Source organism: Anomalospiza imberbis, unplaced genomic scaffold, assembly GCF_031753505.1.
Source record: "Anomalospiza imberbis isolate Cuckoo-Finch-1a 21T00152 unplaced genomic scaffold, ASM3175350v1 scaffold_76, whole genome shotgun sequence".
NCBI lineage: Eukaryota > Metazoa > Chordata > Aves > Passeriformes > Viduidae > Anomalospiza > Anomalospiza imberbis.
Genome location: NW_027100377.1, coordinates 48,391 through 72,566, shown reverse-complemented (window position 1 = coordinate 72,566; position 24,176 = coordinate 48,391). Strand labels below are relative to the sequence as shown.

General features: G+C 44.8%; 3 protein-coding genes across 3 annotated transcripts in view; 1 reads left to right on the top strand and 2 right to left on the bottom strand.

Annotated features, from left to right (window-relative positions):
* Window positions 1-9,573, bottom strand: part of LOC137467694 (serine/threonine-protein kinase PAK 3-like) — a 42,351-nt gene extending 32,778 nt beyond the window's left edge. Inside the window, exon 1 of the mRNA XM_068179129.1 lies at window positions 9,566-9,573. The gene's annotated coding sequence lies outside the window, so the exon portion shown is untranslated. The remainder of the gene's footprint in view (window positions 1-9,565) is intronic.
* LOC137467702 (uncharacterized) overlaps window positions 1-24,176 on the bottom strand; it is a 271,260-nt gene that overhangs the window by 231,046 nt on the left and 16,038 nt on the right. The window lies entirely within an intron of this gene.
* On the top strand, window positions 13,340-23,478 carry LOC137467715 (serine/threonine-protein kinase PAK 3-like). The gene is made up of 12 exons (XM_068179145.1): window positions 13,340-13,451; window positions 13,930-14,073; window positions 14,514-14,681; window positions 14,987-15,155; window positions 16,700-16,763; window positions 17,051-17,099; window positions 17,780-17,892; window positions 18,571-18,688; window positions 19,530-19,629; window positions 20,080-20,276; window positions 22,458-22,598; window positions 23,371-23,478. The coding sequence occupies exons 1-12, from the start codon at window positions 13,359-13,361 to the stop codon at window positions 23,476-23,478; spliced, it is 1,464 nt and encodes a 487-aa protein (XP_068035246.1). The 5' UTR covers window positions 13,340-13,358.

The following is a 24,176-nucleotide window of genomic DNA, read 5'->3' as shown; positions in this document are numbered from 1 at the left end:
TTTCTTTTGTTTCTCTTTTTTCCTTCTTTCTGTTAGAAACCATTAACATTTCTGTAATGGTCTTTCTTTGCAACCATACCCCCTTCAGTTCCATGCATTTCCTTGCTTTTTAAAATTTACTTCCTCTGAACAGAATCTTTGCAAGTTCACTTTGAACCCAAAGCAACTGGATCACCACCTCCTGCTCCTCCTGCACCTGCTGCTCCTGCTCCTGATGGTAAGTCTCCTTTTCAAGCATTACTGTCACTGGGATGTGGCTCCTAGGCAGCATCTCCCTTCATGCTGCACAGCTTCTGTAGGCAAATAAAACAGCATTTGATTGTAAACATAATGGAGCATTAAAATAGTGCAAACAGAAATTATGTGATACTTTTTAAAGGAGAGAAAGGAGATGGTGAAAGCTAAGACAGGGATTTAAATTATTACTGGGTTGTTTTCTTTTATTGGCCCCTATTTCCTTGTGGGGTTTGTTTTCTTTTTTTGGTTTTTTTTTTTTTTTTTGTTTGTTTTTTTTTTTTTTTTTTTAGTTTGAGTTTGGATGCTTGGTTGCTTGTACTTTTTTGGTATTGGGGAGTGGTTGAGATGGGTGTGTGGGTGTTTGCTTTTTGATTTTTTCCTTTCATTACATCTTTTAATTGTTTTCTTTCCTTTTTTTTAATAACAAAAGGGTTTTTCCTTTCTTTCTGTTGTAAACCATTAACATTTTGTAACAGCCATTCCTTTCAACCATAACCATTTCCAATCTGTGCATTTCCTTGGTTTTTAAAACTTACCTTTACTCAACAGATATTTTTCAGCCTCATATTTCACCCCAAGCAGCTGGTAGACATCCTGCTCCTCCTGCACATGCACCTGCACCTGCACCTGCTCCTGCTCCTCATTCTGATGGTAAATCTGTTTTTCAAGCAATTACAGTCACTCAGATGTGGGTTGCTAGGCAGCATCTTCCTTCATGCTGTGCAGCATCTGTAGGAAAAGGTGACAACACCTAATTGTAATGATAATGGAGCAATAAAATTAACACAAAGAGCAACATTAGAAGATAGTCTTCAGAAGAGAAAGGGGATGTTGAAAGCTAGCGAAGGGATTAAAATTACCAGTGAAGGGGTTTTTTTCTAAATGAGTCCTTATTTTGCTTAGATATTTTTTATATTAATCTGGATTTACCTGCTTGTTTCTTGTTTGGTTGGGTTATTTTTGGTTTTGTGGAGCAGTCGTCATGAGTGGGTGGGTGTTTGATTTTTGATATTTTTCTTTCACTACTTCTTTTATTTACTTCGTGGTTTTTTTGATTTTTTTTTTAATAAACAAAGGGTTTTTCCTTCCCTTCTGTTATAAATCATTAACCTTTTTGTAATAGACTTTCCTTTCAAAAATAATCATTTCAGTTCTATGTATTTGCTTGGTGTTTAATACTTACTTTTCTGAACAGATATTTTTCAGCCTCTCATTTCACCCCAAGCAGCCAGTGCACCTCCTGCTCCTACTCCTGCTCCTGCTGGTAAGTCTGCTTTTCAAGCAATTATAGTCTCTTGGTTGTAGGTTTCTAGGCAGCATCTCCCTTCATGCTGAACAGCTTCTGTAGGAAAATACAACAATCCTAGATTTTAAATGTAATGCAGCAATAAAACCAGTGCAAACAGAAATGTTGTGATACTTTTTTTCAGAAGAGAAAGGGGATGGTGAAAGCTATCACAGGAATTAAAATTACTACTGTAACGTTTTTTTTCTATTGGTCCCTATTTGCTTTTATTGATATTTTTGATTTTATTTTGGTTTTGGTTGCTTGGCTGGTTGAATTTTTTGGTTTTGGGGAGTGGTGGGGGTGGGTGGGTGTTTGGTCTTGATTTTTTTCTTTTATTTTTTTCTTTATATTTCCTTATTTTTTTAACTGAAGACTTCTTCCTTTCATTATGTTATCAACCATTAACTTTTAGTAATTGTCTTTCCTTTCAACCATAGCCATTTCAGTTCTGTGCATTTCTTTGTTTTTTAAAATTAACCTTCTCTGAAGTACATTTCCTTTCTGTGAACAGGTTCTTTTCAGCCTCTTTTTTCACTCCGAGCAGCCGGTAAACCCACTGCTCCTCCTTCTCCTTATGATGGTAAGTCTGCTTTTCAAGCAATTGCAGTCACTGGGACGTGGGTTCAGAGTCAGCATCTCCCTTCATGCTTCTGCAGAGCTTCTGTAGGCAAATTCAACAATACTTAAGGCATTTCCTTGCATTCCATTTTTTAAAAAATGACTTCCTCTGAATTAAATTTACTTTCTCTGAACAGAATCTTTTTGGCGTCACTTTGAACCCCAATCAGCCGGTAGCTTGTGCTATGTACCTACCAGTTTGAAAATAACCAGTGCGAGATTCCAAGTCAGATCTACAATTTAATAGGGCAATTAAAATAAAGGCAGAAAACACTGGCCTAAAGAGTCAGGATACAACCTGACACCCTTTTGGTCAGGATGGTGGTAGCAGTCTGATTAAATGGTGACTGCAGTCCTGCTGAAGTGATAGATGTGGTTCTTTTGAAGTAGTGATCCTGTAGAAGGGTCCGGTCTTCCTCTGATAATCCAGAGGTGGTTATGTAGCTCTTGTCCTCTGGAAATCCGGTAGGTAAGGTTGTTCTGGTATTCCAATTGTCAGATGATATCCAGGCTGGAATGCTTGCTTCTCCCCATTGGGCAGAGCATCTCACAATGGGATGATGTAATTTCATGGGTGATGCAGTGAGGACTTGATGGCCCATTTGGCCGACACAGGCCCCTGGAGGGAGTAGTCAGGGATGAGTCATGGAGAGGATAAAGAATACTGCCCCATTTCTCTTAACAACTGACATAGATGGTAATAGAATGTATACCTCTGGGTTCCATCTTACATGATAACCTGAGATACTGAGGAAAATTAACTTTCTCTGAACAGACTCATTTCAGCGTCGTATTGAACCCCAAGAAACTGGTACACCTCGTATTCCTGCTCCTGATGGTAAGTCTGCTTGTCAAGCAATCATAGGCATTTGGATGTGGGCTCAGAGCCAGCATCTCCCTTCATGCTGCACAGCTTCTGCAGGGAAATACAACAATACTTCATTGTAAACACAATGGAGCAATAACACTACTGCTAAAATTTTAAGATAGCCATTTCTTGCAACCATTACCCTTTCAGTGCTCTGCATTTCCTTGCTTTTTAAAATTTACCTCCTCTGAAGTAATTTTACTTTCTCTGAACAGACTCTTTTTGGCTTCCTGTTTCATCCCAAGCAACTCATGCACCTCCTGCACCTGCTCATGCTCATGATGGTAAGTCTGCTTGTCAAGCAATTGCAGTCACTGGGATGTGGGTTCCTAGGCAGCATCTCCCTTCATGCTGCACAGCTTCTGTAGGCAAATACAGCAATACTTAATTGCAAACATTATGAAGCAGTAAAACTGGTGCTAACAGCAAAGTTATGAAATTTTCTCAGAAGAGAAAGAGGATAGTGAAAGCTAACACAGGGATTAAAATTACAACTAAAAGCTTTTTTTTTCTCCTAATGGTCTCCATTTGCTTGGACATATTAGGTTTTAGTTTGGGTTTGATAGCTTGGTTGGTTGGAGTTTTTTGGTTTTGGGAAGTGATAGTGGTGGGTATGTGTGTGTTTTCTTTATGGTTGTTTTTTTTTTTTTTTTTTTTTTTTAATATTTCAAATTTCTTTATTTCTTAGGTTTTTTTAACCAAATATTTTTCCTTCCTTTATGTTATAAACCAATATTTGTAAGGGCCTTTCCTTGCCACCAGAACCATTTCAGTGCTGTGCATTTCCTTGTTTCTTAAAATGAAAACAGTTTTTAGACTGAAAATTACTTTCTCTGCATAGAATCTTTTTGGGGTCGAATTGGACACCAGCTAGCCAGAGCACCTCCTGCACCTGCTCGTGACAGTGATGGTAAGTCTCCTTTTCAAGCAATTGCAGTCGCTTGGATGTGGGTCCCTAGCCAGCATCTCCCTTCATGCTGCCCAGCTTCTGTAGGCAAATACAGCAATACTTACATGTCAGCATAATGGAGCAATAAAACCAGTGCAAACAGAAGCATTCTGAGCCATTTTTCAGAAGAGAAAGAGGATGGTGGAAGCTAACCAGGGATTAAAACACAGGGATTAAAATGAATGCTGTTATATTTTTTTCTATTGGTCCCTATTTGCTTCGATATTCTAGATTTTAATTTGGCTTTGGATTCTTGGAAGGTTGGATTTTTTTTTGTTTTGGGGTGTGTTGGTGGTGGGTGGGTATGTGTTTCGTATTTGATTATTTTTTATTCTCATTTTTTCCTCCCTCCCTCCCTCCCTCCCTCCCTCCCTCCCTCCTTCCCTCCCTCCCTTCTTTCCTTCCTCCCTCCCTCCCTCCCTCCCTCCCTTCCTTCCTTCCTTCCTTCCTTCCTTCCTTCCTTCCTTCCTTCCTTCCTTCCTTCCTTCCTTCCTTCCTTCCTTCCTTCCTTCCTTCCTTCCTTCCTTCCTTCCTTCCTTCCTTCCTTCCTTCCTTCCTTCCTTCCTTCCTTCCTTCCTTCCTTCCTTCCTTCCTTCCTCCCTCCCTCCCTCCCTCCCTCCCTCCCTCCCTCCCTCCCTCCCTCCCTTCCTCCCTTCCTCCCTTCCTCCCTTCCTCCCTCCCTCCCTCCCTCCCTCCCTCCCTCCCTCCCTCCCTCCCTCCCTCCCTCCCTTCCTCCCTCCCTCCCTCCCTTCCTCCCTCCCTTCCTCCCTCCCTTCCTCCCTTCCTTCCTCCCTTCCTTCCTCCCTTCCTTCCCCTTCCCTCCCTTCCCTCCCTTCCCTCCCTCCCTTCCCCTTCCCTCCCTCCCTTTCTTCCCTCCCTTTCCTCCCTCCCTTCCTCCCTTCCTTCCTCCCTTCCTTCCCCTTCCCTCCCTTCCCTCCCTTCCCTCCCTCCCTTCCCCTTCCCTCCCTCCCTTTCTTCCCTCCCTTTCCTCCCTCCCTTTCCTCCTTTTCCTCCTTTTCCTCCCTTTTCATCCCTGTCCTTCCTACCTTCCAGCCTTCCCTTCCCTTTCTTCCTTTCCTTTCCTTCCATTTTCTTTCCAAAGGTTTTTTCACTTCTTTTGGTTATAAACCATTAACATTTCTGTAATAGCCTTTCCTTGCGACCATAATAACTTCCGTTCTGTTCATTTCCTTGCTTTTTTTCAATTTTACTTATGAAAAAGTAAACTCTCTAAAGGAAATTTACTTTCCCTGAACAGACTCTTTTCGACCTCTCTTTGTGCCCAAAGCAGCTGCTGCACCTCCTGGTCCTCCAAGTGATGGTAAGTCTGCTTGTCAAGCAATTGCAGTCACTGGGATGTGGGTCCCTAGCCAGCATCTCCCTTCATGCTGCACAGCTTCTGTAGGCAAATACAACAACCCTTAATTGTCAACATGCTGCAGCATTAAAACTAGTCCCAACAGAAACATTCTGACACATCTATCAGCAGAGAATGGTGGTGCTGAAAGTTAACACAGGGATTAAAATTATTACTGTGTTTTTTTTCTATTGGTCCCCATTTGCTTTGCGATTTTTGGGGGGTTTTTTTCTTGGTTGTTTGGTAAGATTTTTTAGTTTTGTGGAGTAGCAGTAGTGGGTGGGTGTTTGGTTTTTGATTTTCTTTTTTTTTTTTTTTCTTATTTTCTACCTTTTCTTTTGCCAAATATTTCTTCCTTTAAAAATGTTATATACCATTAACAGTTTTAAATCATCTTCTCTTGCAAGCATAACCATTTCAGTTCTGTGCATTTCCTTGCTTTTTAAAATTTACCTCCTCTGAAGGAAATTTGCTATCTCTGAACAGATATTTTTCGGGTTGACGTTGCACCCAAAGCACCACATACACCTGCCACTACTGTTCCCGCTCCTGCTGGTGAGTCTGCTTCTTAGGCAATTATTGTCACTGGGACGTGGGCTCCTAGCCAGCATCTCCCTTCATGCTGTGCAGCTTCTGTAGGCAAATACAGCAACAATTAATTGTAAACAGAATGGAGCATTAAAGTAGTGCAAACAGAAATGTTGTGATACATTTTAAAGAAGAGAAAGGGGATGGAGAAAGCTAATATTAGTTTTTAGCAATATAACAGGGATTAAAATTATTACTGGAATGATTTTTCTATTGGTCCCTATTAGCTTGTGGGTTATTTTGGTTTTAGTTTGGGTTTGGATGCTTGGTTGCTTGGACTTTTTGGTTTTGGGGAGTGCTTGAGGTGAGTGGGTGTTTGATTATTGAATTTTTTCATTTCTAACTTATTTTTAATTTCTTTCTCTCTTTCTCTCTCCCTCCCTCCCTCCCTTCCTTCCTTCCTTCCTTCCCAACTTCCTTCCAAACTTTCTTCCTTCCTTCCTTCTCCTTTCTTCCCTTTCTTTCTTTTTGTAATAACCAAATGCTTTTTTCCTTTCTTTCTGTTAGAAATCGTTAACATTTTAATAGACTTTCCTTTCAACTGTAACCATTTCTAAACTATTCATTTTCTTGTTTTTTAACTCTTACTTTTACTCAACAGATATTTTTCAGCCTTACATTTCACTGCAATCAGCTGGTAGACCTCCTGCTCCTGCACCTGCTCCTGCTCCTGCTCCAGATGGTAAGTCTGTTTTTCAAGCAATTGTAGTCTCTGGGATGTGGGTTCCTGGCCAGCATCACCCTTCTTGCTGTGCAGCTTCTGTAGGGAAAGGTGACCACACTTAATTGTAGCGATAATGGAGCAATAAAATTAATGCAAACAGGAACATTAGAAGATAGTCTTCAGAAGAGAAAGGGGATGGTGGAAGCTAACGCAGGGATTAAAATTACTACTGAAGGGTTTTTTTTAAATAATGGGTTCTTAATTTGCTTAGATATTTTTGATATTAGTCTGGGTTTAGCTGCTTGGTTGGTTGGATTATTTTTAGTTTTGTGGAGTGATGGTGGTGAATGGGTGGGTGTTTGATTTTTAATTTTTTCTTTCATTACTTCTTTTAATTGCTTTGCTATTTCTGATTTTTTTTAATAACCAAAGGGTTTTTCCTTCCCTTCTGTTATAAATCATTAACCTTTTTGTAATAGACTTTCCTTTCAAAAATAATCATTTCAGTTCTATGTATTTGCTTGGTGTTTAATACTTACTTTTCTGAACAGATATTTTTCAGCCGCTCATTTCACCCCAAGCAGCCAGTGCACCTCCTGCTCCTACTCCTGCTCCTGCTGGTAAGTCTGCTTTTCAAGCAATTATAATCTCTTGGATGGGGGTTCCTAGGATCTCCCTTCATGCTGAACAGCTTCTGTAGGCAAATACAACAATACTTGATTTTCAACATAATGGAGCAAAAAAACTAGTGCAAACAGAAATGTTGTGATACTTTTTTCAGAAGAGAAATGGGATGGCGAAAGCTAATATAGGGATTCAAATTATTACTTTAATGATTTTTTCCATTGGTCCCTATATGTTTTGAAAATTTTTGGTTTCAATTTGGTTTTGGTTGATTGGTTAGTTGGATTTCTTGGTTTTGGGGAGTGGTGGGTGGTGGTATGTTGTTTTATTTTTTATTTTTAATTATTTCTTTTACTCTTTTCTCTTTTTCCTTTTCTTTTTCCTACTAAAGGCATTTATGTTCATTCTGTGATATATCATTAACCTTTTCTTGTAATAGCATTTCCTTGAAACTAGAACCATAACCATTTCAGTTCCTTCAATTTCCTTGCTTTTAAAAATTTACCTTCTCTGAAGTAAATTTGCTTTCTCTGAACAGAATCTTTTCAGCTTCTCCTTGTATCCCAAGGACCTAGTATACCTCGTAGTCCTGCTCCTGATGGTAAGTCTGCTTTGCAAGAAATTGTAGTCACTTGGGTGTGGGTTCTTAGCCAGCATCTCTGTTCATGCTGCACAGCTTCTGTAGGCAAATATAACAAATAGTTAAGGGTAAATATAAAGGAGCAATAAAATTAGTGGTAAAAGAAATGTTCTGAGACTTTGTTCAGATGAGAAAGGGATGGTGAAAGCTGACATAGGGATTAAAATTATTTATGTATTTTTTTTCTGTTTGTCCCTATCTGCCTGTATACTTTTCATTTTAGTTTGGCTTGGGTTGCGTGGTTAATTGGCTTCTTGTTGGTTTTGGAAAGGAGTGATGGGTGGGTGTGTTTTTTTCTATTATGGTTTTTTTAATTACAGTTATAATTATTTTCCTTTTTGTATCTTACTCTTACCAAAGGCTTCTTACTTTCTATCTCTTTTAAACCATTAATGTTGTTATAGTTGCATATCTGTGCAACCATGTATATTTCTGTTCTGTCCATTACCTTGGTTTTTCAAATTCACCTTTTCTGACATAAATTTACTTTCTCTGAACAGAATCCTTCCAGCTTCTCTTTGTACCAAAAGGAACCAGTACATCTCGTGGTCCTGCTCCTGATGGTAAGTGTGCTTTTCAAGTAATTATAGTCACTTGGATGTGGGCTCCCAGGCAGCATCTCCTTTCATGCTGCACAGCTTCTGCAGGCAAATAAAACAATTCTTAATTGTAAACACAATAGAGCAATAAAACTACTGCTAACATTTGGAAATAGCCTTTTCTTGAAACCAACAAGCCTTTCAGTTCTGTGCATTAGTGTTGTGACACTTTTTAAAGAAGAGAAAGGGGATAATGAAGGCTAACACAGGGATTAAAATTATTACTGTAATGTTTTTTCTGTTGCTGCCCTTGTCCTTGTGGGTTTGTTTTTGCTTTACTTTGAGTTTGGATTCTTGGTTGTTTGGGCTTTTTTGGTTTTGGGGAGTGGCTGAGCTGGGTGGGTGTTTGAATTTTGATCTTTCCTATTTTTTTACTTATTTTAAATAGTTTCCTTTTTTTTTTTTTTAATAACCAAATTGTTTTTTCCTTTCTTTCTGGTAGAAATCATTAACATTTTGTAATAGCCTTTCCTTTCAACCATAACTATTTCCATTCTATGCACTTCGTGGTTTTGAAAACTTACTTTTACTCAACAGATATTTTTCAGCCTTACATTTCACCGCAAGCACCTGGGAGACCTCCAGCTCCTCTTCGTGCCCCCGATGGTAAGTCTGTTTTGCAAGCAATTATAGTCCTTTGGATGTGGGTTCCTAGGCAGCATCTCCCTTCTTGCTGCACAGCTTCTGTAGGCAAATAAAACAGCACTTAATTTTAGACATATGGGGTCATTAAAACTAGTGAAAACAGAAATGTTTTGAAACATTTTCCAGAAGAAAAAGGGGTGGGGTATCTAACAGAGGCATTAAAATTATTGTCAGCGAGACTGCAGAATAAGTTTGTTTCCTTCATTAAAAACCACAGCTTTGGAATCAATATGATGAGAGGTAAAAGATGTCTGTAATTAAGGACTTTTAGCACTTCAAATAAAGTGCTATTCCAACACTTCCTAGGGAAATATACTTGTACTAATGTCCTTTGTCTCTTAAAGATTTATGTATAATTATCAGGTGCTGTGTGTTTCAAATAAGCACTTAAGGAGCAAACATTTAGAAGTACTTCACACACACACCCTTGTTAGAGGTATGTCATGGTTTGACACTGGCGCGATGCCAGCGCCCCCATGAAAATATACTTTTCTAAATAATTGTTGTGAGATGTGATCAGGAACAGAGCAGAGCAGGCCCATCTTAGTAACAAAGGAAAGAACTTTATTAAACTACTACTACTAGAAAAACTACAAACACTAAATCCTGGATGAAGACTTTCTAAAACACCCCTCCTCCTCCCACCTAATTTCGAAACAAACTTAACAGTGAGACACCACCCAGGATCCTGATCAAGTTGCTACTCTTCAGATATTCAAATACTCAATCTTTCAAGGGAGACAGGAGTCTCTCCTGTGCCACAGACCACCCCCCCCAGGAAACACAATTGCCACCCTTGTGTTTCCATGTCACACATGGCAACCGCCCGGAGAAAATCTGCCAGTGTGACACTCTCCTTTCCATGTCACAGTGCTCTCACCACCGGGCATGGACAGACTGCTCATAGGGCTCCTTTAAGGATGCTTTGCCGTGGACCAAAAGAGACAACAGTTCAGTTTTTCATTTTGGGACTACAGTCCCCCCCATTTTCCCTTGGGGCTGAGGGTCCAAGAACAGAGGTCTTCTTCTTCCTTGAAGATAGAGGGCTTCTCCACACCTTCTCTCTACTCCTCTGCTGGTAATCACTGGAACAGGTCTCCTGGCACACCAACGCACCACCCTAATTGCAGCTTCTGTTAGGAGAATTTGGTTCAGTCTATGGCTAACAAGAGAAGTCCAGCCACAAGCCACTCCATCATCTCCTTCCAACTCGAGAATTTCTTTTTCCATCATCTCGGATCCCAGACTGTCTCTCTCCTACTTCAAATCAAGGAGGAGTAATATTTCACAAAGCCTTCATTTCTCAGGAAAGGGTTAAAAGTTCAGACTCCCTGGACGGCTGATATCTCTGCCCAGCAGCCGATTCCCAAGGCCAAGGCTGGGCGCCTTCCCCCCCCCTCCTTCTCCTCCGCGCCGGCAAAGTTACAGGTGCCGTCAGGACTCTCTATCTCTTCCCTCTTGAGGTGGGGAATGACTAAAACATCTCCGCTTCTTTCCACCCTTCCGTCCACAGGAGCTGGCTCGGTTCCAGTCCTTCTACCCCTCGGCTCACCTCGACCAGGCCTCATGGCTACCCCTCCCCCACCCAGCCCCATGGCTGGACAGGGGAGGTCTGCACAGCACCCTGACCGGAACCAAAGAGAGCGAGCTCTTGGGAGTTCTTGCTTTTAACCCCGTGTGTTCTCAGAGGCGTATCCCTATCTTCAGTGGTCACTTCAGGTGCCAATATCCAAACTTGACCACTGATTGGTTTGACCCAACTTCCTGAAATAAAAAAAAAAAAAAAAATCACTTCCATGTCAAACCACGACAAGGTACTTAACAGCAACCGTAGATTCTCTCTTGATTTGTTTATTATTCTTTTGTTTGTTCCAGCACGCTGGAGAGTGCCTAGCCACAGAGCCTCTACTGCATCTGGAACCAACGTACCCTCCCTTGTGGTAGCAGGCAGGACCTACAGTGTCTCTGACAACAGCAAACCCTCCAGTGTGACACCAGGCAGATTCTACAGTGTGTCTGAAACCAACACACCCTCCAGTGTGACACCAGGCAGAACAGGTTGTGGGTCATCAATGGACAGAGTCATCAACCTGATACCAACCAGAACCAATACTGGGTCATCAATGGATGCATCCTCCCGTATGAGACGAAACAGAGCTCTTACCGTGCCTTCAGGCAACATGTCCTCCAGTCTGACAGGGAATAGAGCTGGTACTGGGTCTTCAGTCAACACATCCTTCAGTTTCAGACCCCGCAGAAGCAGTTCTTTGCCTTCAGTCAGACCTTCCAGCTGGGATATCTTAGCCAGCACCAGAAGAAATCAAGAACTTTAATTAGATGCGACAGATTTCTTAATCAAAATACTAGCTTCTCTTCAGAAAAAAATACTTCAGCAATGCAAAAAGATCTAAATAAAGTACAGTCTTACCTACCTTTGTGTTGTAGTTCAGTGTATATATTGTTTGTAAGTTCATATTTTTATGAAAATGTGCATTCATATCTTCACATTTCTGTGTTTCTAATTATTCTTCTTATACCAAAGCATTTATTTAACTCTTTTTTATTGCAGTTTTAAATTTTTATGTAGTATATTTTAAAATGTTATAAAACAACACCTTTTGGGTAGTTTTCCCCATTCTTTAAAAAAAAATCCACAAGCCATTTTAGTCTCTGTCTCTCCAAGTTGTTTCACACCTTTCTATTTTAAACCAGGACTACAATACGTTAATAGGATTGAGAGTGGTCCATGAAATGCACACCAGTGATTCCTGTTGTGGAATGTCATGGCCCTGTGTTTTGGTTTGAAAAGACAGGTGTCTGCTAAGGAAGGCAGGAGCCTCCCTTGTAATGGAAAATGCAAACTCCCTCTCTCTGAATTACTATAATTTTGAAATTCAGGGGCTCTCAGGCAAAGATATGGGAGTAGGAATAGTAGTTCTTTATTAGGAAAATTAAAATACAAATTCAGTAGTACACAAAAATCTATTGACAGAGTCAGAACATGACCTGACACTCTGTTGGTCGGGGAGTTGGTAGCAGTCCGATTACACGGTGGCGGCAGTCTTCTTGGTGTGACAGCTGTGGTTCTGTTGAAGCAGTGATCCTGGAGAAGGGTGTATTCTTCCTCTGAAGGTCTAGTGGTGGTGCAGATGGGCTTGGTCTTCTTCTGGCAATCCAATGGAAAAGAAAGCTGCTCTTCTGGGAATCTAGTTGGAAAAGGCTGCTGTGGTGTTCCAAATGTCAGATTATATCTAGGTAGGAATGTTTGGCTCTTCCCCCTGGGTAGAGCATCTCACAATGGGATGATGTAATTTTATCAGTCATGCAGTGAGATTCAATGGCCCACAAAGAGAGGATTTTTTTTCTGGAGAGAGGATTGGTTGGGGAAGAGATAAAGAAACTGCCCCACCTGGTTTTAACAGGTGGCCCAGAAGATAATTGCCCTACCTCTAGCAGATACTCCCAGACACATTTTTCAGCCTAAGGCATTTTCCACCCCTTATTCTCTTAGTATTTGCATTATGCTCAAATCAATGAACTGACACCATGAAAGCTTACACACAGCTCTTACTGAAGACTAGATTTCCCTGTGGTACACTGTCACCGTTGAGTTAGGAACGGCTGAAGAAAGGTGACATTGACTCCTATGATCAGAAAGCATAAAGGGAGATTCATTAGGAACGTCATGCATTTAGAGGCAGGATAGTTCACCCAGAACCTGATTGGTTCTTTATCGCGGCCTGGAGCCCTGGGGGTCGGTCTGACCCCCTGGGCAGCTGCCGCCGTAGGTGCCCCGGATAGCGCTGTGCTGATGAGGCACAACCTCTCTGGGTCCCTTGGGCTAGCTCCCAGCCGCAAGCAACCTAAGCGAGCACTACTGAGTGATTTCAGCTCTGCGAGTTCAGCTCTTAGAGATTTCAGCTCTGAGCTTGCAAAGGTGCCTCGGCAGACGCAGGGATTGAGAGAGAAAAAGCCTGTGTAGAGTTTCACAGCGGTGTCTTTATTATCAGGGTCCTGTGAAGTGTTCCAGTGACAGCTCTTCTGCCGAACTGGGCAGAGATGGGGATTTAAGTAGGCTACTGGGGTGCTGGAAATTGTCCAACGGCCAGGCTTGAGGAGAATACGACCTATAGCCTTACGGAGAGATAACAAGGGTCCGAGGGCGGAAGAGGGGCTGCTTTGGTCCACTCTCCATGACTCTGCATTTCTTGTCTGAGGCGGGTATCCGCCAGGGAGGCCTTGCAGGGCCTCTGACTGCTACAGCAGTTTGCGTTATCAGAGATGCCATGCCAGACTCAGGGAGAGCCGTTCCCAGCCCGAGAGCAGGAAGAGCAGCTCAGGCAGCAGGTGGAAGAGCCACAGGAGAATGGCCAGGTAAGCCTGACTCGCCAGGTGTCAGAGAGAAGGGCAGGAAGAGGGGCATGAAACAGAGCTCTTGGGACTGAGGAGGCCAGGAGTCCCAGAGGCACTGAAAGCACAGAGCCTTGGAATCTGCAGAGATCAGCACGGGGACAGGAGGGTTTCATTGGAAGCAGATGTGGGTAGGGAAGCAGAAAGAAGTGGCTGAATAAATGTGATTTGGAGGCTGCAAGAGGAAAAAGCTGAGCCCCATGGCAGCTCCCAGTCACTTGCTCTGCATCTGTCTGTACAGAGCATCAAGGCAGAGCCACAAGCAGAGCTGCCCGAAGCTCGGAGTGCCATCGTGGAAGTGAAGAAGAGGAACCAGGATGACATGAGAAGCATCCAAGTGGAGAAGAATCTCCATCAGCAGAGGGGTGATGACCAAAACCTGGTGAGTGAAAGAGTGGCAGCCACTCCATGCTTGAAAGATCCTCTCTCTTGTTCTTTCCAGAACACTGTTGAAGAGCTGTGGGCAGAGCTCCAGGAAACTGAGGCTATGATCAAGGCAAGGCAGAAGAGCACAGATGAAAAAATGAAAATCATCAGAGAGAAAATTAATCTCCTCCTTCAGGAGCAAAAGGCTCTTGAAAAGCAAGTGAGTGAAATAGCAATAGCCACTGCAGTCACCAGACTGGTGGTTTCTGCCCTCCTTGCCTTTTCTCTACAGAGCAGCAGGTGGGTGGAGTGATGCCTCTGAGCACCATCCCACTGAGGCCTCTATCACAGCTGCTCTGAAGGACACTTCCTGGCCTGCTGAATCTCAACTGATGCTCTGGAGAGTGGGATTACTCCTTTGGCTACGTGGCCAGCAGTTACCTGAATAAACTGCTGGCTTCTTCCAGCTCTCCTTGTTTCTTGCGGTGTTTTTGCAGGTGAACATGGTCACTCAGATAGATTTGGAAGACAAGCTACAGGCTGTCTGTATCCCTTGTGAATCTGCTCCTGTCCTGTTCCTTCCCTTTCCTCACCGTCGATGACTTCTGGCTGAAGGGGACAAGCTGTAGTCTCTAACTGCTTTGTTCTCTTTGACTCGAGGTGGAAGTGTCACCATCCTACCGGGCAGCCTGCGAAGACTTCCAGGAAATGACGGGCGACCAAGAGCCCCGAGGCTGGCGTGAGGCACAGGAACCGTACCAACCAGAGATGCTGCAGAATAAGCACATCCTGAGGATGGTGCAGGAAAAGAGAATTCCACGGAAGGAGGTAGAATTAGAATGAGGAGCTGCAACGTGTCTGCAGGCCTAGAAGGGGGGAAGGAGTCCTTGGGAGGAAGTGGAGCAGTCATTGCTGCAGTCATCCTTCAGAGCATGAAACTGGCTATGAACTTGAGTAAAACAACCAGCCTTTGGTTTTGACCATGTGGTTTCACAAGTGGACATCCAAACCAGTCCAGTTGAAGAGCTCTGCGTGTGGCTGACAGCAGCTTCCTAAGGGCTTGCATTTGAAATGGGATCTCGGGGCAATCTCTGCCAGCCACCTTCCTGACACAAACTCACTTCCTGTCTCAGATCTACACAGGCTCTGTCACTGAACCTGCTGCAGCAGCAGCAGCGCCGTCCCAAGGAGCCTTTGCTCCCCAGCCAGAGAAGTGGAGCCGGGGCACTTGGTTCACCTCCCGCGCTGACCCAGCTGCTGCTCAGCACCAGGAGATCAACAATGCCTCCCTGGAGCTACTGAGTACGTCTGGTGTCTTTCTTACCTGAGCGACAGTGTAATGTGTGCACGTGTCCTCCTCAGTTTGGTGTCACAGGGACATTAGAACTCCCCACAGGAAGTGCTGGCAGTGCTCTGAGGCAGCGAGAGAGTGCTCTGGGTGTTCCTGCTGCCTCTGAGGGCAGCTTGGACTGGCTGGAGTTTGCCTGGGCTTCCCTCTGTGCCGAAGACAGAAGCAGGGATTGCTCCTGGATCAGCAGAAGGCTGTGACTGCTTGAGTCCTAGCCATTGGCACAACCCCTGCCCAGATCAGTGTCTAGGAGAACACATCAAGCCCTTTGTGATTCTGCAGCACAAGGCATTTATTCTGCTTCTTGCCCGTAACAGCTGCCAGTGCTGTGCTCTCAGATAAGCCCTGGTCGGGTTGAGAACAGAGCCTAGTTGATGCTGTGTCTGCCATCACCTGTTGGGACAAAAAGGCTCGCTCTGGCTTCTTCCCGTCAGTGCCTGTCAGTGCTCATGCTTGGGCTTTGCCAGCCTTGTTGTGGTAGCTGCCCTGGCCCTGAGGGCTGGTGGGACTGCAGAAGCTGGAGCTTTCCTTATCCAGGAGAGTCCCGATGCTGCCCAGCCGCTGCAGCGCAGAGCTGCCTGAGCCAGCAGCCCCTTGTCTGGGCCGGCTTCTGCGTCGCATGGCCTGGACTCACAAGAGGGTCAGCATCTCCTCTGGGCAGCTGTGTGTGTCACGCTGACACCTGAGGAGCACTGCTGTCCTCTCTGCCCTTGCTTGCCATGCCGAGTTGGGAAGATGGGGACGTGTGTGGTGCCAAGAGGGCAAGTCCAATGGGAGTGACTGATCCACGCTGTCAGGGTGAAGAGAAGCAGTGTGGTTCTCCATGAGGGGCACAGGCAAGGGCATCTTTGAACTCACCCTGCTCATAAAGAGTGAGGGTACTGGTCCTGAAAGCCCCATTGGGATTAGTTATAGCATGAGCTGCTCTGGTTTACAAACACAGAGGCATTCTTCTGGCAACCTGCTGCAAGGTGGAGAAGATGGGAACACTTGGCAATATTCCTCCTGTTCTGAACTTTTGGCATCTGTTCAGAGGAATTGATTCTAGATATCAAGGTGCATTTAATCTTAGCGAGTAGGAAACCTTTTGTTGAATCTCACAGTGTTTATTCCCAAGAAAACAAATGCTCTCTTATTTCCAGCTCTCCTTAATGTTTTTAGATGACAAACTTACTTGCCTTGGTAGCTGTTCTCTTCCGGTCTCTGTCTTCTCTGAATATATCTCCCTGTACTTCCCTGTGTATCTGCTGTCAAGATCTCTCTTCAAAGGACTCTGGAAAATCAATCTCTCTGCCAGCCACTTGCGCTGCAGAGCTGCCTGTCTTCTTGTCGTTGTTCCTGCTCCTGTTGTTGTTGTTGTTGTTGTTGTTGTTGTTGTTGTCGTCACCCAGCTGACCACAAAGGGCTCAGAGCTCCAGACAGGGGGGCTGCCTTTTGTATCTCCTGGAAACTGGGATCTCTGCATTAAAGTGAGCGTCTTGCATTTTGTTTCCCTCAGGGAGAATGGTGGAGATGGAAAATCCCATTATAAAATACACTGAACTGGAAAATATTGGCAGTGGGTGAGTCCAACCAGTGTTAATTTTACAAAACTAGGCGCCAGCTGTTTTGCTGGTGGAATATCCATCAAGTGTGAAGTCAGACAAGCTGCAAACATATTCAGATGCTGGGGTTAGATTGTCAGTGCTGATCAGAATTTTTAAATGTGGTCAGAAGGAATTGCCAAAGACATGTCCATGCTTCCAGTGTCCTGCAGGTCTTAGGCATTTACAGCAGAGATCTCTGTGGGCTGGCTTTCACTGCAAGATCTAAATGGCTTCTCCTTTCTTTGCTACTATTTTGTTCCTAGGACTTTTGGAGATGTGTGTAGAGCACTCGACACTGCCACAGGAGGAGAGGTAAATGTCAACAGCTGCCACAAACTCTGCTGCACGCGAGGGCTTTCCCCTGTGTTTTGATAAGCTGGGGCTGGAGCTTTGCGTAGAGCTGTGCAGCAAAGGCACAAGAAACACAGACTGGTGCCAGTGTGCAAATTGCAGCTGGGACAGTCTTTGTCCTTCTCAGCTGCCAGAAAGAAGGTACAGAGGGCAGCAGTTCCTTTCAGAGCAGGATGTGCTCATTCGCTCTCCATTGCTAAAACAAAGGTGGTGCCTTTGAGCATCTCACTGCTCTTTGGGGCTACAGCTTCAGAATTCTCATTTCTGGTTGCCAGCAAATGCATCTGAAAGTCTGCCCATAGCCCAAGATGCATCCACAGAGTATTAAGGCATGGATTACTTCTTGTGAATCCCATACAAAAAAAAGCAGAGAGTATGGTTAGAGTTTTGTGGGTAGTAGCTGAGACACCACTGTTACCAAGTGGACAAGGCAAAACCTCAGTGGCCACGTGTCCTGTAACTGGCCTCCAAGGAAGCAGAGAAATGGGCTGTTGCAATGTCACTTCCTAATTACTGCAATGCCTAATCACAAGGCAGTTGGGCCCAGTTTGGCTGTGTCATTCCAAAATCACTCACTCCATGGGAGAAGTTGTTTTCATGCCACCAGCTTTTAATGTTACTGATTTTCAACATCATTTTAGGTGGCCATAAAGAAAATGAATCTTCAAGGACTGATCAGGAAGGAAGGAACTTTTAATGAACTCATGGTCATGAAAATGAATAAGCACCCAAGCATTGTGAATTATTTAAAGAGGTGAGTGGTTGTTGTTTTATCCCAGCGATGTTTGTTTACGTACTGCAAGCATGCAAAGTTAAAAACCCACTTTGGTCACTTTTAGAAAATAGAGCTGGTAATTACTGGTTAATTATTATTTCGCTACTTATCTCCAGTGGATGGGAAGAGAGTGCATTTGGTCTGCCTTAAACTACCCTGGCAAATGCCGTTTGAAAATTTTTCAAAAACTTGGATCAGCCCTATCTTACTTATTAATTCAATACCCTGTAAGTTCACTACCTCCACATTGTTTTGAGGCTTGGTTTTTTCAAATTTTTCTCAGCACCTTTTAAGTTCTGATAAACCATCCTAGAGAGGATTTCCCTTGGATTGCTGTCCCTTTTCCATTGCTGGGCATGCCAGGAAGATGAGGTGTTTATTTCCAGAAATAGCATGTGGGACAGGTTTTTTATCTGGGCTGTTACTAAACCGCACTTTTCGCTTGCTGGCCATCTGAGAGGTCTCCTTTTTCACAGCTATAGCTTTCTCCTTGAGACCGCACAGATTGCAAACAATGCACAGCTGAGAGGGAATGTCTATTCTTTTATTCTGTCCTTGTCACAAAGGGACTCGGAAATAACCCTTTTGTTTTCCAACAGCAACGTTGTTGTTTTCAAACATGCATGTTCATCTCCACCCCTTGGTGCCTTCTTTCAGCTACCTTGTGGGTGAGCAGCTCTGGCTGGTCATGGAGTACATGGACGGAGGCACTCTGAGCGACGTCATCAGCAAGACTCACATGTTTGAGAGAGAGATGGCAGCCATCAGTCGGGAGGTCAGCAATCCCACCTGTGCTGCCGAGGGCTTGGGCAGGATTGTCTGGGAAACAGGGCTCAGAACAGGAGTGATTTTGTGTTCCAAGCTTTGTTGCCGTGTTGCTGGTATGCTAGGGACAAGCAAAAGCATCTCAAGGGCACTGCCTGCCAGTGCCCCTGCACTCACTGTACTCTGCTCCTGGACTCTTACCTTCTGCTGTTGTATTCTCACTCTCTCTTGTGTATTTGTATTTGCTGCTCTCCACCTTGCCGCTCTAAACCTTTGCCTGGAGCCTGTCTGCGCTGCATTCCTTGCCTGTAAAAGCAAAGGTGCTGCTGGCAGGATTTGAAACTAATGGCAAAGCAAAAGAGACTCATCTCAAACAGTCCTTAGCTGAAAAGGACAGTAGTGCAGCCAAGATGCTCTTTGCTACAGGAAGGTAACTGATGTGATACTTCCAAGCCTGTGCTGAGGCCAGCAGCAAAACCGTTGTCATGCAGCCTCCCACCCCAAAGCGATCCACTTCACACCAAAGGGAGGGACTTTTTCTTTCTTGGCAAAACCCTCCTTTGTCCTCGGCATGCAGAAAGCACATCCACTGCAGCAGCAGTCATCCTGGCTGGTTTGCAGGGGGCAGTCTACAACAGCAGGTGCTGTTGCTCTTTCCAAAGCTGACATGCCTTTCCTTAGAAAGGTCCCGCTCTGCAAGTGTTGCAGCAGCAAGCTCTTCCTCTCAATGGCACTGTGTTCTGCCATTACTCGCCATTCCCCTGCAGAGGGAATCTTTAGAGCTGTTTCCTTACTTGCGTGTTGAAATCACATCACTAATTTTTCCCTCCTGTTTCTCTTTTCTCTCTCAGTGCCTGCAGGGACTGGATTTTCTTCACTCAAACCACGTGATCCACCGAGACGTGAGGAGCAGCAACATCCTTCTCAGAACCGACGGCTCTGTCAAGCTGGGTCAGTATCTTCTTGGTCAGGTGCAGCATTCCAGGGATGTGGGGTGTGGGGCTGCTTTGAGCGACTGCCAGCTCCCCAGAAATGGTGCTGGTGGCAGTGCAGGGCCCCCCGCCGTGAGCTGATGACACAGTTGCAACGTGCACAGAGGTATAAATAAGGGACCAGGAGAAGTCAAGAGTGGCGTTGCTCAGTGTGTGTCCCTTCCAGAGGGAGGGAGCTACAATGTAAAGCTTCAGGGGAATAAAGGCCACTGCTGTGAGCAGCGCTAAAAAACCCGGGATATTTTGGAAGTGGCCAATTTCATACTTCCTTGGCTAAAGCCCCAAGGAAACTGAGCATGGACAGTTCTCCAGGAGATTCAACAGCACATTCTTAGACTGAGAGTGGGGAACTCTTTTGCTTGATTTCCTAACTTGAGCTGGCTTTCATGGTATGTTTTTTTCTCCACAGCTGACTTTGGCCTCTTTGCTCAGCACACCCCTGAGCAGAGTAGATGGAGCTCAGTGGCCGGCACTTCTGGGTGGATGGCGCCTGAAGTGGTGACAGGTCAAGCATATGGCCCCAAGGTGGACATATGGTCTTTTGGAATCGTGGGCATCGAAATGGTGGAACAAGAAGTTCCTTACTGGAGTGAAACTCCTGTTTTGGTAAGGTGCAAATACTCACTGATCCCGCTGTCTTTCTCACCTGTCCCATGTTCTGTGTGCCACTGGACAAAATCCCATTGCCATCTGCTGGCACCACTTCCACCAAGGTCCCCTTCTAAAAATGTCCCTGTAGCACATCAGCATCTGCTGTTGATTTGGTTGCATCAGAAGGGAAGGGGCAGTTCACAAACCTAACCAGTTCAGAAACCTGCCATTTTGGCCTCCAGTCGTGCCTGGCATTTCTCATTTGCTTTTTGAACCCTGCTGGAGCTCTGTCTCTGAAGGACAAGAATTTTTCAGTGGAGAGGTTAGACATTTGATAAATAGCCTGAGAAATGGAGGTTAGACCTTCCCATTTTCAATTTTATAGAAAAAGGAAAAGGAAAAGCAAAAGGAAAAGAGAACAACCACCAAAGCAACGCCCAAGTAGTTTTGTGTAGGAGCGACGGTGGGTAGGATGGTCAGGGTGGATGGAGACGAGAGATCTTTGAAGCCAGGTCTTGGAACTTTTGGTTTACTGCAAAGGGCGTGGGTGCAGGGGCCCTGTTTGGAGCTGCCAGCCTCAGCTCGGAGCAGGCCCGAATAGGGAGTCTGAAAGAGAGACCCGAAAAAGCGAGGAAGTTCCCCTTACAATACAATAAATCTTCTTCTGTGCTGAATGTTCTAATTTTCACTAACCAATCTAGTACAAGATACAAATCCTATAGCATTCACCTACCGCCTATAAGAATCACTACATTACCATACTGTGTTACATTTTAAACCCTAAAAACTACTCTTTGGACCCCTTCTGCCAAGCTAGTAGGGTCTGCTCTGACCCTTGGACCTGTCTGCAAGCAGAGGGTATTGTTTAATCAAAACCTTCAGCCAGCCATACCATTGTTTTCCAGTTGTTCAGTAACTAAGGCTAGTAACTATCTCAAAGCTTGCTTTCATGTCAATCTCGCTTATAGTTTCCATATTCTAAAAATCTTTTGCCAGGCAATCATATTTAGAAGGTTTTCCTGTTTCATCTTCCCCAACAGTTTTGCTTTCTTTTTCTTTTATTAACCACAGCACATCAATTGTCCTCCATACTCTAGCATCTTTTCCAAATCCTGTGGGTCTTCAAAACTTTCAGGCTTTCAAATCATCTGTACACTGCTCAGTCACGCGTGTGGGTGGCCTGGGTAAGTTTAGGATGTGTTTTTCTCCGACTGCAGGAAAGAAAGCTGACATCATTATTTATACTCAAAGGGAGTGTGTTTGCTGTTTTAGGCTTGGAAATTTTCCTCTGGGTTGAAGAGGATAATAACAAAGTCTTTGCGGTCACCATCTATTTCAGTGCCACCAGCACAGAGCTGTTAGTATTGTGATGGGCATTTTTATGGAGACCAGGCTGCAGCCTGGTGTCTTGGAGAGCCTGCCAAAACCTCCCATTGCTTACCCGACACTTTTTGCGATGGGGACACCATTAATGCATTGACTTGAGTATCCAAATGAGCAGAGGGTGACCATAGGGATGGCACTTCTTCTGATTTGACCTTGAAAAGATTTCCTTTTGCCCCATAAAGAAGCTGAAACTTGCTGCTGAGAGACAGAGCTGCGGGTGGCTCCTGTGTGCCCAAGCAGGCATTTTCATCCCAATACATTTGTGCAGGCATCTTCAAGTGTCTGTGTTGAATAAGAGATTCCAAATGTTTGTTTCTTTACCTGAGGAATACCTGGCGGATTTCCTTTCTTGCCTTCCACGTACCACTGCTTTCTAGAAGAGGACAAAAGAAGCTCAATGCGTTTTGGTTTATGACCACTGTGCTTAAGGGACCAACAAGCACTGCAGAGATGCCTTTCATGTACTAATCCTTGGAAATAGTAGAGTTAGTTAGTGTAGCAGAGTCTCTCTTCTGAAAAACCTGTCAAGCTGGTGCAAATCCTCAGAGAAGGAAACATGCTTTGCTGATGTAGCTCCCACCAACTGGGTCAGTCAATGAAATCAGCTGCCAAGGCAAGATCTGAATGCTGAAGGCTGGAAAAGCTGTGGCTGCATCGGGGTTTGGGATTTTGGTTGGTAAAGGAAAGTCATCTCTGGGTCTCTGCCAGGGCAGAAACTGCCCTGCAGAGTGGAGCTTAAACAACGGGATCTGGGAGAGCAGTTACAGATGGGAAAGAAGCAACTGGAGCCTCGTGTTTCCTTTTCCCCAGCCTCAACTCCTGATAGCCACAAGAGGGACACCAAAGCTGCTGCAGCAGCCCAACCTATTTTCACCTTGCCTGCGCGACTTCCTGAGCTGCTGCCTGCAGACAGACCAGGCACGGCGCTGGTCTGCCAAGGAGCTCCTGCAGGTAAAATGTAAAGGGGCTGCAGGTGAAACAGTGTCCGAGGGATGGACTCCTCCTCCAATGAGGTCCGAGGCATCAGATGAGCCCCCGTTCCTCCTCACCTCCACTCTTGGTGCTGTTCAAATGAAAACGGTGAAGAATCCTAGTCTGGGCTGGGCTTGCAGGGCCCTGTGAAGGTCATCTGGTCCAAGTGTCCTGCAATGAGCAGGGACATCTTTAAAGAGATCAGGTTGCTCAGAGCCCTTTCCCACCTGACCTGGAATACCTGCAGGGATGGGGCACCTACAAGCTCTTGGGACAAGCTGTGCCAGGGTTGCACCATGCTGCGAGTAACCAAGTTCTTCCTCAGACCTAGTCTGACTTGATCCCCATTTTGTTTAAAAATATTTGCCCATATTCTATTGTAACTGGCCCTAAAAAAAAAAAGAGGTCCTCCACTTTCTTCAAAGCCACTCTGAAGTCTCAGAAAGTGGCAATAAAGTCTCCCTGGGGCCTATTCTTCACAAAGCTGAGTAACTCCACCTCTCTCCGCATTTCTCCGCATTTCTCTAGAGGACAGGTGTTCTGTATTCTGGCTTTTTCTGTCGCCCTGTTCGTAATTTGGTGGGGTGTTCTGTTTTATCTAATGGCAAAAGAATTGAAGTAGAGCAATTAATTAAGAGTAGTAGCTCTTTCTGCATCTCTCTAGGAGCCAGAGGAATCCTGTGAAATACTGAGCTTGGAAACTCATGGTTCATTGGTTTTTGTTGATTTTTTTTTTTTTTCCTTTGGGCAGCATCCATTTGTAACATTTGCTGAGCCTGCGTCCAGCCTGGTGCCACTGATTGTTTCAGTGAAGAAGAGGAAGGAGAAGGAAGGAGAAGGAAGAGAAGGAAGAATGTGATAATCACATCAGGACCATTACCATTTACTTCGACTAGGATTGTAGATCGGGGTTAGGGTTAGTGTTAGGGTAGGATTGTCTAATAGGACAGGGAACAGTAGCATTGGAAATGAATAAAGTTTCTGAAACCACAACTCACCTTGAAGATTCCCTTCTTTCTCACTCCGTGAATAACCTCAAGGTTTCCTTCTGAATTGCCTGTTGTTTCTTAAAGGTGGAAAGGGACACTTAGGGAGTCTTTGGCACGGTGTGAAAGTGGGGAAGGCTCTCCTTCATTCATCCTCTTCAGACCACGCTGCCTTTGGAATACGGCCCACTGGTCTGTTTTTGCCCTGCTGTGGTACTTCTGTTTGAGGCAGAAAGGGCAATGGCATTTGCAGGAAAAACCAAAGGGGGAGTGGGGCAGTCCAAACACCCTGTGCTGATGCAGGCCTTCAGCTGTGACCCGAGAGCATTTGGGCGCCTGCCACTTGGACTTGTGTCCCTAAGTGCAATGTCTTTGGCTGGAGGAGAGCCCTGCTCAGCTGAGAAAGCAGAAAGATCAGAGAGGGTGCTCTGAAAGGTCTCCTCCGGTGCAGAGCTGTCAGCGACTGTGAGGTGAGAGCGGGCCCGGCCTTGCCCGGGCTGGAGCCGCAGCAGAGCCCCGGCAGAGCCCGGAGCAGCCTGAGCCTCGGCACAGGCAGGCTGCCAGGGGACCC

Coding starts and splice junctions, on each gene's coding strand:
- LOC137467715 (XM_068179145.1), top strand. CDS start 13,359: ATGCCATGCCAGACTCAGGGAGAGCCGTTCCCAGCCCGAGAGCAGGAA. Junction 17,893..18,570: donor ATTGTGAATTATTTAAAGAG/GTGAGTGGTTGT, acceptor GCCTTCTTTCAG/CTACCTTGTGGGTGAGCAGC. Junction 20,277..22,457: donor GGAGTGAAACTCCTGTTTTG/GTAAGGTGCAAA, acceptor CCTTTTCCCCAG/CCTCAACTCCTGATAGCCAC.